Source organism: Quercus lobata, chromosome 6 (genome assembly GCF_001633185.2).
Source record: "Quercus lobata isolate SW786 chromosome 6, ValleyOak3.0 Primary Assembly, whole genome shotgun sequence".
Lineage (NCBI taxonomy): Eukaryota > Viridiplantae > Streptophyta > Magnoliopsida > Fagales > Fagaceae > Quercus > Quercus lobata.
In genome coordinates, this window is record NC_044909.1 from 31940274 (window position 1) to 31954448 (window position 14175).

Genomic DNA, 14175 nt, shown 5'->3' on the forward strand with positions numbered 1-14175 from the left:
AGGACAAGTATGACCATCCCTTGGGCTTCCTGAACTTCCTTCCATAGAAGTACTCCCGCCACTCTCACCCTTATCCTCGTCATCCTCTCCCTCACAACCCTTCTCGTTCTCCTTATCCTCTCCTCCCTTTCCATCTTCCTCTCCGTCATAACTTTCCTCGTCGTCATCAGGAGAATGGGCAGATAGTTCCCTTTCTGATGACCAGGATAAGCCCTCTTTGGGCCCATGACCTGACGGGTAGACTTCATCGTAGCCCGCTTCCTCACAGACTAATGACGACTACTCACTTGTCGCTTCTCTATCACTTGACATCTATTCACCTACAAGCGATGGAGACATTCTAAGAACCTATTTGACAAGTCTCTCTATTAAAGTGATGACCAACTACGAAAACGAAAATAAAAAAGGAATGAAAAGAGAAGAGAACTTACAAGAATAGTAGACGATTCCATAAAGGTGACGGGATCAGTAAGTCAACGGTAGCAAAGTTAACGAAATTACAGCTCTCTCTCTTAAGATTAGCAAAGTTGAAATAAGGGAAAATGAGAAGAGGTGGTGAACTATATATAAGGCAAAAGAGCACGAGAAATGAAGCGATGCCTTTGTTTAGAGGCCAACTAACCTATGCCACTTGTCCTAGCATTAAATGAAATCTGCTCAAAGAAGCCATTAATGAGCACCCCTTTTTCCAACGAATAAATAACAAAAGGAAAGTTACATTCCACGACCCGTCAGTTAAGGCTGATGGAGCCATGGAGTAAGGGGCAGCTGACAAGAGTGTTTTTAGGAAGAAATAAAAAGAAGCTAACAAATTCATTAAGCCCGTCAGCTTCATATGCGTGTGAAGTAGTGCGGAATTGACAACACCATAAGTTGACAACATCACCTCAATACCCGACAGTATCTACATAAGATGATGAGGATTCCCAAGCTGACGAGAAGAGAGAAGCTGACGGGAGTAAAAGAAGCCAACGAGAATAAAGAGCATGATGAGTCCAGCATGGCCTTACTTGACCCCCACGGATATCTATACAAGGAAATATCTTGCACCTCACAATTAACCCTAATCAAGGGAATCCCTATAAGGAAAGGATCCCGCCAATTTCGTGCACTTATGAGGATGTTCCCTACAAGGAAAGACCCTCTTCACCAAGAAACGAATGCCAGCTCTACGCCATTATAAGAACTCCAAAACTCTCACAAACCAAGGTACGCATAATTTACCCTAACTCTAGCACTCTAAAGTTATGAAAGTTCTTTAACTTAACATTCAGAGGGTATTTGGCGGATATCACACCGGTACTCTCTGCAAGGTCTTCTTTGTTTCTGTTTCGCAGATTCTGTCTAAAGCACATGAGGACCGTATGACTCACTGACGATTTTTGGCATCATCACACGCTTATGTTCAAGGGATTTTTTTTCATTTTGGATCCTATTTTCTCGTGTTTTCATTTTATCCATCTTCAAATTCTCTTTTCAACTATACTCATTTTATGAATGTTTTGCTTCTTAACATCCCAACATTCGATATCGTAGAGAATAATTGGTCTTATATATAGTAGTCTTATAAAATTTTCCTTTCAACTTAATAGAAATTCTATGATCACACGATACTAATGATGCGCTTCTCCACTTCATCTATCCTACTCTTTTCCTATATTTCACATCTTCTTCAATCTCTCCATCTTTATATATGAATTATTGATCATAGATATCAACAGTGTTTCCTCTTTATTATCTCTTGGAGTTTCATATAGAAACACGATCATAATAAATCACTAGTGAGTTGCCCAAAAAAAAGGAGAGCAAAAAAAAAAAAAACAAAACAAAGAAGCCTAATGCGAGATTTTAGGAGGCCGTTTGGTTTGTCCTTTCAAAACACAGTGTTTAGTGTTTAAACACTGAACACTAGTGTCCAAAATTTGAAAAAATATGTTTGGTGACAGAGTTCAAAACAGGGTTGTTTGGAAATGGTTGCTTAAAAACCCATGTTTGAAATACATTTTTTGGAACGTGCTCGGCTGTGATTTTAAACACTGAACTGATGTTTCGGATGGCACAACGGTAATAAAATTGAACTCACTTTTGGACTGTGCCCGGACCCACTGATCAGCTTTTTTTTAATCTTTGTCTCCTCTCCTCTCTACTCTCATCTCTTCAGTCTTCACGCCCCAAACACAAATATACAAAGAAGATCACAATCCGAACTCACCCACCTCCATAACTCTCACCCACCTCTATTACTTCTCTAACCCAGTGGCACTCCACCTCACCCCTCACGGATCCGGTGCCATTAATCCTAACAGTAGCTTCATAAACGCGTCAAAATCCCACACACACATCATCACCAATAACCCCTATCAATCACAGTAATCCCTTTCTCCCAATTAATTCCTCACCAACGAAGCTCTGTTGCTAAGGAAAAGGCAAACTCACACAGTCCGAAGGGGTCGGTCAGGTAAAGGTTTTTAATTTTGTTAATTACTTGTTTCAGCTTTCTTTCACATCCCAATCAAGTTCAGATCATTTCACATTAATTCATGTTAGGGCTTCTTTTAATCCCATATATTCTTTCAGATGGAAGCCTCACTCCCATCCTCATCCACCTCTCTCGTGCATTACAGAGCATCTGCTTCCTCCTCTCACCGTGTTCCCTTACTGGTACGTCTGTGTAATATAGTGAATCATGGTTCTAAGTTCTATTTTAATTTTGTACCTTAGCTCATTGAAAAAATCTCTTCATTTTGTGGCTTGCTAATGTGTGCTTGTTCTGTGTTATGGTTTGAGATTTAATGTTTTCATTGAAGTAGAAAGGGAGTATGTATAAACGCCCGTGTGAGAGAGAGACTTCAACTATTATATAGGGTTCCCATCCCCTGCAAATGTCTCCAAACATTTTAAAATCCAGTACATGAAAAAAACTTATACAATACACTGTTGGTCTATTTAGTTGCCAAAAAGTGGAAGGAGGGAAAGAAAGTTTGGATTCCTAAAACTACCATTTTAATCCCAGATAGCTACAAGATCCCTCAGGAAATAAATGAAGCATAATTCAAATGTGGGTAATCACAAACTGTGAAAAAAACCTGAATATACATAAAATTTTATAAGAACTTATTAAATGGCAGAAAGGATTCTTCATTTTCCTTCCACAGACCCACTCTTTTCTTTTACTATTACTTATTTGAATTCTTCGTCTTATTATTGACAAGCAAGGTTTTAAAGTTATTATCAAAATTTTCTTTTTTTGAAATTATAAGTTGATGAAAAAATGAATGTGGTAATTCACAGCTAAGATTTCTGTTGGCCTGCTTGAACTTGGTGTTGCTAATGCTGTTAACCTCTTTGGAGGCTCTTGTTGTTTTGAGTGTGGCCTTTTGGCCTGACTGTGTATTGAGTCTCTTGTTGTTTTGAGTCTAGCCTTTTGGCTGGACTGTGTGTTGTTGTTGATGGTAGTTCCAACTTCTTATAAGTTTCTTGATTATTAAAAAAAGAAGTGATTATTACTAAATAAATAATCTAATAAATCATTTTGAATTATTATTTTTTAAATTTTATATTTAAAAGTTAACATATTAAACAGGGCCCTTTTTTTTTTCCTGCTAGTGCAGGTTTGAGAGTTGTCTCATACTGAATTGCTAATGTTTCTGTCCTATCTTCAGTTTGCATTGAAAACAGAATGTAGACCACTTTCTTCTTAATTTTTTTAATCAATTCTTATATGGTAGATTGCCATAGTTTAAAACCATAGGTTGATGTTTATATTAGCAAGTACTGAAAATGGACCTTGATAACTCATTTTTATTTGTAAGCTTTATTAGGCTTTGATCATCTTTAATTACAACTTCTCATATTTACATACAATCTCTAAAACATACTTTTGGTCTCTTCATATATATACGTGTTATCTAAGGTTAAGTTTAATTTCGAACATTACTTAATAGTTCTTTGAAGCTTCACTTCTCTATGCCAAATGAAAAATAGTATTGTGCATTCGTTGAAAAGATTCAAAGTAGTATAATTGCTTCTTTATTTCATGAACAAAAAAGGCTTCAGCTTTGGTTGATTCTGGGGCAAAATAGGAGTACAACCATCCACTAAAAAGTTAAATATCATTAGTTTTATGAGAACAAAATTTTGATACATTAAATGACATTGACCTTTCAACATATATTCAACTATAAATTTATAATATGCTCCTATGCCTTGATAAATATACAATGCCACTACAAGTTGAGCTCAGACTAATGTGTATACAATGTGTATCTTTGTATTTTTCCTTTATATGAGGTGAATTTTCTCTTATATGCTTGCTGCTTGGGTCTTTTAGTGAGTAGGAAGTTAAAGTTTTTTAATCCATATCATAGAAGACCATTTTACGAGTCTATGTAAGTATACCAACATTTATTTAGATGGATGATGCCGAGGATAAGAATTGGCCTGAAGTAGTCGAGAAACATTTCATTGATATCTTGTTAGAAGAGGACGCTAAAGGGAATATGCCCCAAGGCCAGTTCAAGTCTGGAACTTGGATAGAAGCTGTGAATGAGTTTAACAAGCGTGCGTCTAAAAGTTACAGCAAGACACAACTTACACAAAAATATCAACAACTGAAACAGAGACACCGCACATTCTCCCAGCTCATCGCACGTATAGGAATGGGATGGGACCCCATTTCAAATACGGTGACGTCCAGTGAGGAAGCTTGGGCTGCTGCATTTGCGGTAAGTCCTTTAACATACTCCAAACAAAATTTATTACAATTACCTATATGCAGAGTTTATGGTTGTAATTTAACATGATACCGAAATCTACCTTGTGTTCATACTAGCATGACTCATCTTTTAAACACTAAATGTATTCACAACTAAAGAAGATAGTGATAACGCAAAAACAAACTTTCATACATATGGACCAACACTATGTTGTAAGTGTATATAGCAATGTTAAAGCATGTGTTTTCTCTCATTTTTTTAACGTACAAATATATTTTAGTACAGTTTTGGTAAAAAAACAAAATAAATTGTTCCTACACGGAAAATTTTCATCACGGCATCCTTGAAATGTAAAGGAGAGGCAAAAGTGGAAAGCCTACCTACACTTGACTTTTTTTCCTTTTTTTATTATTTAATTTCTATTTTTAAAAGTTAAAAGTGGTCTTGACTTGCTGCTATTAGATGGTCAATATCTGTGATTAGTTTTGATGCATGAATTAAGATACGTCGGTGATTATAACTTATAAAATAGGTAAAGATACCATAATCATTGTGATTTTAGCCTAACAAAGCCAAATAAACTATGCAATATTTTGAAAATGAAGTGTCTAATATGGTTTGAACATCTTGTTTTGAAGTGTACATAATGTTTGCTTATGCAAAAATAGAAGATAAGTCATAAGCTTCCCTTAAAGGAAGAAGAAGGAGAAAGATAAGTCATGGGCTTAATATCATACGCTGTATCTTTCACAAATAAAAGGAAGTCTCCAATAAAAAATAATAATAATAAAAGGATAAGTCATAGGCTCAATATTCTTCGCTGCGTCCTTCCAAAAACCAAGGACAAATTATAGGCTTCAAAGGATATAATTTGCTAATTGATCATGAGCTAAGAGAGAAAATTAGTATTTGATAAGTGTGTGTTTAGTTGGTTTTATATTCAATTTATTGTCTTGTTTGATTTTTTTTTTTTTTTTTTTTGGGTGTTGATTTTCGTAGTTACAATTCAGTGGGGGGAACCTAGATAATGAAATGAGTAAATGATTAATATAATATAGTGAAGTCAAAATTCATTGTATTAAACTCTTGCATTAAATAGTATTTGTATATATTATATTTACCATCCGATAGGACAGAGACACCTTTCATGCAAACAATGAGCAATGAGCTGTAATGCAAGATCTCTTGTTTGACTTATTAGGTAGAGTGTGTAAAGGAATCTTAATCTTTAAAGACTTTTTTTATATAAAAAAAATTGTATTTGTTTGGCAACCACTTAAATATCTTTGTTTACCTTTCCCTGCATATAAAAAATATGAGGTTTATTGGGTTATGAGTGTATTAATAAATAGTGGCTTTAAATAGTTTTTTTGTAGCATTTTCTCATGATGATACTTTTAGGAATGGAATAAAATCTGACTTATATATGGGGTTTAATGTGGGTTTCATGGTTAGAGTGACATTATTGTGAGTTTGGAGTTATCTATCACTGTTTGTTTTGGGAAAGTAGGACCAATGGGATTGTTTGACAAGTCTGCCCATTTATGGTTTGCAACATTATTTTGGTATGCATTGTACTGTAGCCCCTGGTCATTTGCCTTTTCTAAATGCCATGTTCAGCAAAGGGACAGTAACTTCCAAGTTTTGTCCAATTCCTTTTGGCATTTTGAATGGTCTCCAGCTTTTACTTATTCTTCCTCTGGTCTGTTCTTTTTGGTCCGAGTCTTTGAGGTATAAACATGTACTGCATCACAGGTCTATAGAGTCCTTGACTTATATTCTTTTATTTATATTATTCATCTGCGTAAATTACTCAATGTCTACAATTTCTTAAAAAACCTTTTTGGCTTTTTGAAATTTGGAATAAAGAGTGTTGTTATACGGTTATTATAATTACCCATCTACTTTGTATTGGGTTTTATATCAATAAAACATCTAACCCAATATATATGGTTGTTAATAGGTCAATCATAAATTCAAGGAGTTCAAGAAAAAGGGGATGAGACACTATGACCTGTTGGGCACGCTTTTCAATTCAAACACAGCCACGAGTTTCCTCCAAATTTCATCTGCCCAACCAGCTCCCAATAGTGATGAAGAGAGAGAACTTGATGCAGCCTTCCTATATGAGGGGGTACATGTCAATGTCAACACCGATGGTGTGGATGACGTGGAGGAGCTGCCCACACCGAGTGAAGCCCAAAGCCGGAGGCAAGCTGAAAAGCGGCTAGTTGAACCATCTCATTCAAGCGGAAAAAGGAAGAAAGGGCACTCCCTTGAATCCATGACTAAGGCAATATGGGGTTTTACTGACATGAGGAACCGTCGGGGGAAAAAGTCCACCGACACTGGAGACTCTGCTGTGGGGGCTAACCCTGAGTCAATTACAGCAGCTGTAACTCTTCTGAACCAGCACACTGATGTGGATCATGTCACATATTGCAAGGTCGTGCAGGAGCTTCATAACCCCAAGAGTAGAGCCGCTTTTTTTGCTATGACGGTTGATAGAAGAAGGGTCTGGATTGAGTTTATTAGGGGTGGATTACAATAGTGGTGGTTGTGGTTGACAGCCTAGGAAGTTAACTGATGATGTGCGTCGTGTAGATAGCCTAGGAAGTTAATTAGTACTCTTAGTTTGCTTTAATGTGAATAGGCAAAGTCTGTATTATGTTAATATTTTGAACAATGTTTGCATTATGCCTTCCTTTATTATGTTAACTTCCTTGGGACAACTATGGTATTTATGTAAGAAATATGTTTTGTGGTTGTCGTGTCTTCTATGAATTTCTAACTTTGGTGACATATATATATATATATATATTTATATTTAAAAAGTAAGTTGATGCATTCAATTTTGCAAATTTCTTTTTTGTGTCACATATCTGCTTCATACATTGTTAGCTATTCCAAGAATGTAGTATTTTATTGAGCATACAAGTGACATTGGCTGGAAGGAGTATTTGGCTCATCCTTTCTCTTTTGTTAGTTATTTGTAGTTTTGCTGGAATTAGTTTGAAAGCAACACATGAATTGTCTGCAAAATTTGTATACAACACTGCCTAAAAGGTGCAAATTCTTTGAAATCCGCAGGTATCAGAGAGCCAAGCCTGTTATAATTGATCCAGGTCTATATAGCTTGCATAAATCAAGTGTATTTTGGGTCTCAAAGCAAAGGAGTGTACCATCTGCATATAGGCTATTTACAGGTGAGGATTTTTGTTTATTGCCTCTCATTACTAAATCTTCATGCCTCCACAACCAGCTTTAGCTTTCAGGTATTCTTTTTTATAAATCTTTGTTTCATTCTTTGTTAATTACATTTTTAAATCTCTAATGTTGTCTGATTTACTTAAGTTATTTTTAAGAACTGGTGCTTAAATTTGAGGTTTTGGTAATTGTTAGTCTTAGTAGTAGGAATTTGAGGTTTTAATTATTGCTAAAAGAAATTGAGGGGAAAAAAAAAAGAGTTTGACTCATTTGACCATAATATACGATTTACTTTTCTATTTTTAGAAATTTATATGTGAATGATGAAAGGATTTGCATTTCTAATCGGCTCTGCTAGTCTAATTTGATTTTTCCGGCCTTTCGTCTTGAGTACATACTTTGTTCATATGCATAATGCATATTGATTGGTTTGCCAAAAAAAAAAAATGACATTTTTTAGAACCTATCCTTGTGGCTCAGTGGCATTGACTAGTTCTCTCCATGGGGAGAATCTGGATTTGAATCTCCCATCTCCACTTGTTGTAAGAGAAAAAAAAAAGGTGTTTGAGTGTGTCTGGTGTGTATCATGTTATAAGAAGTATTCATCTACAGGGTCAAGGCTGATGGTCCATAGATTACTTAGCACACACGTGTTTTACTGAATGTAATAAGAAAATATCAAATTGAATTAAAGCTTTTTAATCCATACTTCCTTGAAAGTACAGCAAAGAATGTAGTGATTTGCTATTTGTAATTCATGATCTATACCTTGCTTTTCAATGCGATAAAAATGTAAGCATTTCTTTAAATCCTTGCTTGCTGAATTCTATCTTTGATTCACTAAAACTGTGCTTAGCCTAGTGATTATGCCAAAAACAAGCTTATCTTTATTAGATCTTCTTTGTTTTTTTGGGGGCTAATTACTTTACAGACTATCCAATTGGCAAGAACATGTTTTGAAGTACTATTAACAAGTTTTTGTGCTTGGATATGCATTTACGTATCACAGGAATTAGTCAGGTTCTGGGAATGGATAAAAAGCATTGCTTGTTAAAAAAATAGAATTATTTGATGTCATTTTGCAATTAAATGGAAGCTTACAATTGATTTTGTCAACAGTATATATTTTTTGGGTAGATGGATCAGTTAGAATCTTATTTAACATAGCAAAAACAGTGATTCAAGAGCAGTAGGCTTGAGATTCAGCAGAACACATACTGCAGAGCCAGAACTGCCAAACAATAAACACAACACGACAATGTTTGAGAAAAGCATAAAGCCACAACAGACTTAACCCATCTAGCAACAACTACTTTAGGCAAGTAAAACTCAACGAAGTAATTTCAATGGTAGATTCAAATTAAAAACTCGTAACAACCTGCCAATTAGGATTTATTGTGAAAATGTTGTAGACGTAATTCTCTTTATGTAAATATCTATCATTATTAACCACACACAAAAAAAAGGAAATCTTATTTCAATTTATTTTTGTTATGTACATGTGAAGGAGTCTTTAAGAGCAAGATGAACTTGGTTAGATCCTATCAATGTAAAATACAGAGTAAGTAGACACAGAGGCACATGGCAAAGTACAAGTGAAATTGCGCATGCACCTGCACACGTGTGAACAAAATGTACCTAATAAGCAATTAATATTTGCTTGTTGCTTTGCATGATCATGATCATGAGGTGGGGCTGAAGAAGGTACGACTGACGGTCAAGAAGAGCCATAGGGGACAGTCAATAGTAGTGCAGCAACAGCAAGCAAAGCATTAGATCTTATATTTATTATCATCATATTTTCTCTCCCATTAAGATTTACAGTTCAATAATCAAACACACACACACACACACTTATATGCAAAAATATATTTCTGTATGCATATATATTTCTGCATATATATATATATATATGTAGAAATATATATATGCAGAAATATACATACAGAAATATGCAGAAATATGAGTATATATATGCAGAAATATGAGTATATACTGACTTATATATGCAGAAATATATATTGACTTATATATGCATACAGCTTATATATATATATATACTTACTTACTCAGAATTATAAGTACTATTATGCAAGTGATGAATATAACTCACGTATATATACATACAGCCATATATACTCATTTATATATATACTAAATTATATATATACATACAGCAATATAGATATATATACATATAGCGATATATATATATATATATATATGTACTTCTTTATAGTGGCTGATGTGAACTTAATAGATGCCCACAGGTGTGATTCAGTTATGGTCGACACCGATTCAGATCGTGATCCAGGCATGGCTGAGTCCGATTCAGATGAGTACGATAATGAGGTGGAGCTCGAGATTGCCACAGCCTACGTTCAGCTGTGTATAGAGTACGTGCAAAAGTATTACATGAAGCGACCTATGTGCACTAGTATCCTGAGTGGGAGGTCATATGTGATTGAAGTACTAGAAGGAAATCTCCAAGTGTGTTATGACATATTCCGCATGGACAAGACCATTTTTAGACACTTGTGTAATGAGTTGAAGCGACTGCACCTATTAGAAGAGGACACTGGTTGGGTTTCAATTGAGGAGTCAGTTGGGACAGTGCTATTTATCGTCGGACACAACGCTGACTATCAGGTAATTGCCAACCGCTTCCAACATTCTCTCAAGACCATTCAAAGGCGGTTCCGGCGTACCTTGCGTGCTATCCATGCTTTGGGATGTATCATTATCCGGCCCGACGTTGATGCAGCTCAGCTCCCTCAGTCACTTCGAGGGAATGAGAAATATTATCCATGGTTTGAGGTATGCTTTGATTTTTCTTTTTTTAGTTCTTAGCTAAATTATCCTTGTGATGAAATTCAATTGTGAAAGATCTATAATAGAGAATAGAAAGAAAACAGTATGAAGTATGAAAGAGTTCTAAAGTATTTCTAGTTTTTATAATTTGAGGTTGATTGACAAATATTAAATAAAGTAGACAAGTTAACATATCAAAGTTGATGTAGACAACCTTGAGTACGCAAACCATTGAAAAAATTCCAATGTCAAATGCAAGTACTACGTCCAACCGTGACTATTGGTTTCTATGAATTGTTCAAAATGTTCCAATATCTCTAGCTACGTACCTAGGTAGTTGGACAGAACTGTTCAGCCTGTAATAATTGGATACATAAATTTTTGTACTAGCAAACTTCACTTTGGTGAACTTCATATTGTTCACACTATATTACACATAAGTTTAATTTATTAATTACAGCTACCTATTTTTTTAACAGAAATGTGTGGGGGCTATCGATGGGACGCACATAAGTGCTTCTGCCCCATCCAGTAAGACCACCGCATTTAGAGATAGACGGAGTGATATCACCCAAAACGTGATGTGTGCATGAAACTTTGACATGCGGTTTACGTATGTGCATTTGGGATGGGAAAGGAGTGCAAATGATTCACAAGTCATGCAAGACGCACTTGGACATGCCGAGTATGAGTTCCCTTGGCCGCCTAGAGGTTAAAAAAAATAATAATAAAATAAAATAAAATAAAATAAAATTTAGCGCATTTGGTTTTGGATTTGGTCATTGTTGCATCTGACTTCGCATTTCCAAAGTATTTTGTAGCATAGTACAGATGTGAAAAACTATTCAAAATGGGATTATGGAGCAGTAGGATGAAATTCTTGTCTATGATAATTCTCAAAAAGGGTGTGAATTTTTGTGGGTTGTGTGGTTTATATGTCATACTTTTTTTAATCTCATGTCACATATTTTATTCATGAATGTCTTTTTATGGGTTTGTTTAAATTTAGATATTTACCTTAGTTCACTTATAAATCCAAACTGAGGTCAATGAGTTTGTAACTACTTTATATTTTGTCCTTTCTGTAAAAAAAAAAAAAAAAAAAAAAAAAAAAACCTTGTATACACTGCACTTGATTGGTAGCTAGGTAATTTGATTATAACTGAACTAATTAACTCAATATATGAATTGTGTGATTCACATTTAGCACTCTATATCATGGATAAAAGGCCGTGTAAAAGTTTGTCATCTCACTAGGAAAATTTGCTTTCATGGAGTAGTAAGTTAAAGTCAGTCACTGCATGGTCAGTCATTGTTTAAGCTGACATCAAAGAACTTTAGTGCATGCTTCGTTTTATACATGTATAGATACACTTTGGTAGTAAGGAACTAGCAAAAATAGTTGTGTTGGGTAACATTAATTGGCAATGGTTATCACTCGTATTGCAGGATCGTACTACCTTGTTGACTCGGGGTACGCAATAGGCAGTGCATTCCTCCCCCCACACAAGTCCACACGCTACCATGTCCAAGAGTTTCGGGGTGCGAACCGGCAGCCTAGTACCCCATAAGAGTTGTTCAATTATAGGCATTCCTCATTGCGGATGGTGATTGAACAATGCTTTGGCGTCTTGAAGGCGAGGTTCCCGATCTTGACTGGAATGCACTCCTTCTCTATCTCTAGACAACGGCTAATTGTGACTGCTTGCTGTGCACTGCACAACTTTATCCGCATGTATAACGGGGCGGATGAAATGTTCCATGTGTGGGAAGGATCATTTGTGCGTAACAGCGACGCAAACCTAGCAAGAGCTGCACGCGTAGGCAGTGGGGGCACTGAAGAAGCTTTTAATTCTCGGGCACAACAAGCAATGTCGAAGTATCGTGATGCGATAACTGCTGCTATGTGGCCAGATTACACAGGCAACCATGATTGAGCTTTTTGGGAATAGATTGTAAATGTGGATGACATGGAACTTTGTATAAGTCTAGATGAAGATTACTGTGTTTTGTTTTTTTATAGGTTTGTATAACGGGGTAGTGGGCCTCTTTATTTTGGAGTGCAGGGGCTCTTACTGTTGTTTATGGTGAACTTAATGGCTACCCATGAAGCTGGATGATATCGTTGTGATCCATTGTAAACAGGACTTTTTCTTTGACAGGGCTAATCCTAGATAATGTCCTTAGGGCTTTCTTGTATCTGGCCCTGGTCAATTTGGTTTGATTTGGTGATAAGTTCTTGTTTTCAAAAGGGAAATGCTGTCGCTTTTTTCTATGTACTTATTTATTATGTAGTTGAGCTGTAACTTATACAAGGATTGTAATTTTCAGCATGACTTATTGTGAGGGTTTCAGACTTTTTACAATGCTTGCCCCTTTTTCTTGTCTTGGTGTCTTGTTTTTATTGGTATTTTTATATGTAAAATTATTTTATTAAAAATTTTAGAATAGTTGATTTAAAAATTACACTATGATTCGTAGAACCATGCCACCAACCTTTAGATTATAAGAGTAGTCAATTTTTCCCTTATTAAAAAAGTGTGGTCAATTGAAAAAATTTTAATACTTTTTTTTTTATATAACTTTAATAGTTTACATGAGACATGAATTTATCGATGTGTTGATAAATAACATCCGATTAATACATAATTTGGCTTGCAAGTTAGGAACAAAAAAAAAATGTGATCTAATAATAAAATTTCAAAATATTAATCTAATAAAAAAATGTGGAGAGGTGTATCACAAAAAGTTTTTATTAAGGCTCCATTCAATTCACATATTTGAGTAACAATGTTGGATTTTATATGTGCATGTTTAACTTATAGTTAAACACTAATTGTATATGCAAGTGATGAATATATTTAAAAGCAGTCTCATATACCAAATCTTGTTCGTTCATACTCAACAAATTCTATCAAAAGGATATCGTTAACAACCTTTGGTGGCATATTTGAATAAGTCTTAAAAATAAAATAAAAAATAAAAAATAAAAAAAAAAGATGCCTACTATTATCATCCAACATGGATAAGGTACAAATAAACACCCAAGTTAAGCGTAAGTGGATATAGAGGCAATATCCTGACAATGAACGGCCTATATTCAAATATATATACTTACTATCATCAATAATAACTTTGTCAAATAATTACTATCATCAATATTCTAAAATTGTAACTTATGATTCTCCTATCTTCCAATAAATTATCACTACTATAAAAGTACCATTAAGCCAATAACATACTATTGTAAGAGTCAAGAGTCAGCCCCATACATATTGTATACACTAGCAAAATGGATGACTCAAGATTGTCTAAAAATATTACACAGCGCATCAAGTTCAAAAGGAGTTAGTAGTACATAATAAGATAATATGGTTACATAGTAGGAATGAACACATCATCATAACAGTTTGGTTTACACTATCGTCATAGTTAGCAGTAG

The 14175-nt window shown here is 35.0% G+C and overlaps 1 protein-coding gene across 1 annotated transcript; it reads left to right on the forward strand.

The window, feature by feature from the left end:
• Window positions 1-4412: 4412 nt before the first annotated feature.
• On the forward strand, window positions 4413-7266 carry LOC115950129 (uncharacterized protein At2g29880-like). Its single transcript, XM_031067372.1, has 2 exons — window positions 4413-4724; window positions 6679-7266. The coding sequence occupies exons 1-2, from the start codon at window positions 4413-4415 to the stop codon at window positions 7264-7266; spliced, it is 900 nt and encodes a 299-aa protein (XP_030923232.1).
• Window positions 7267-14175: the final 6909 nt, after the last annotated feature.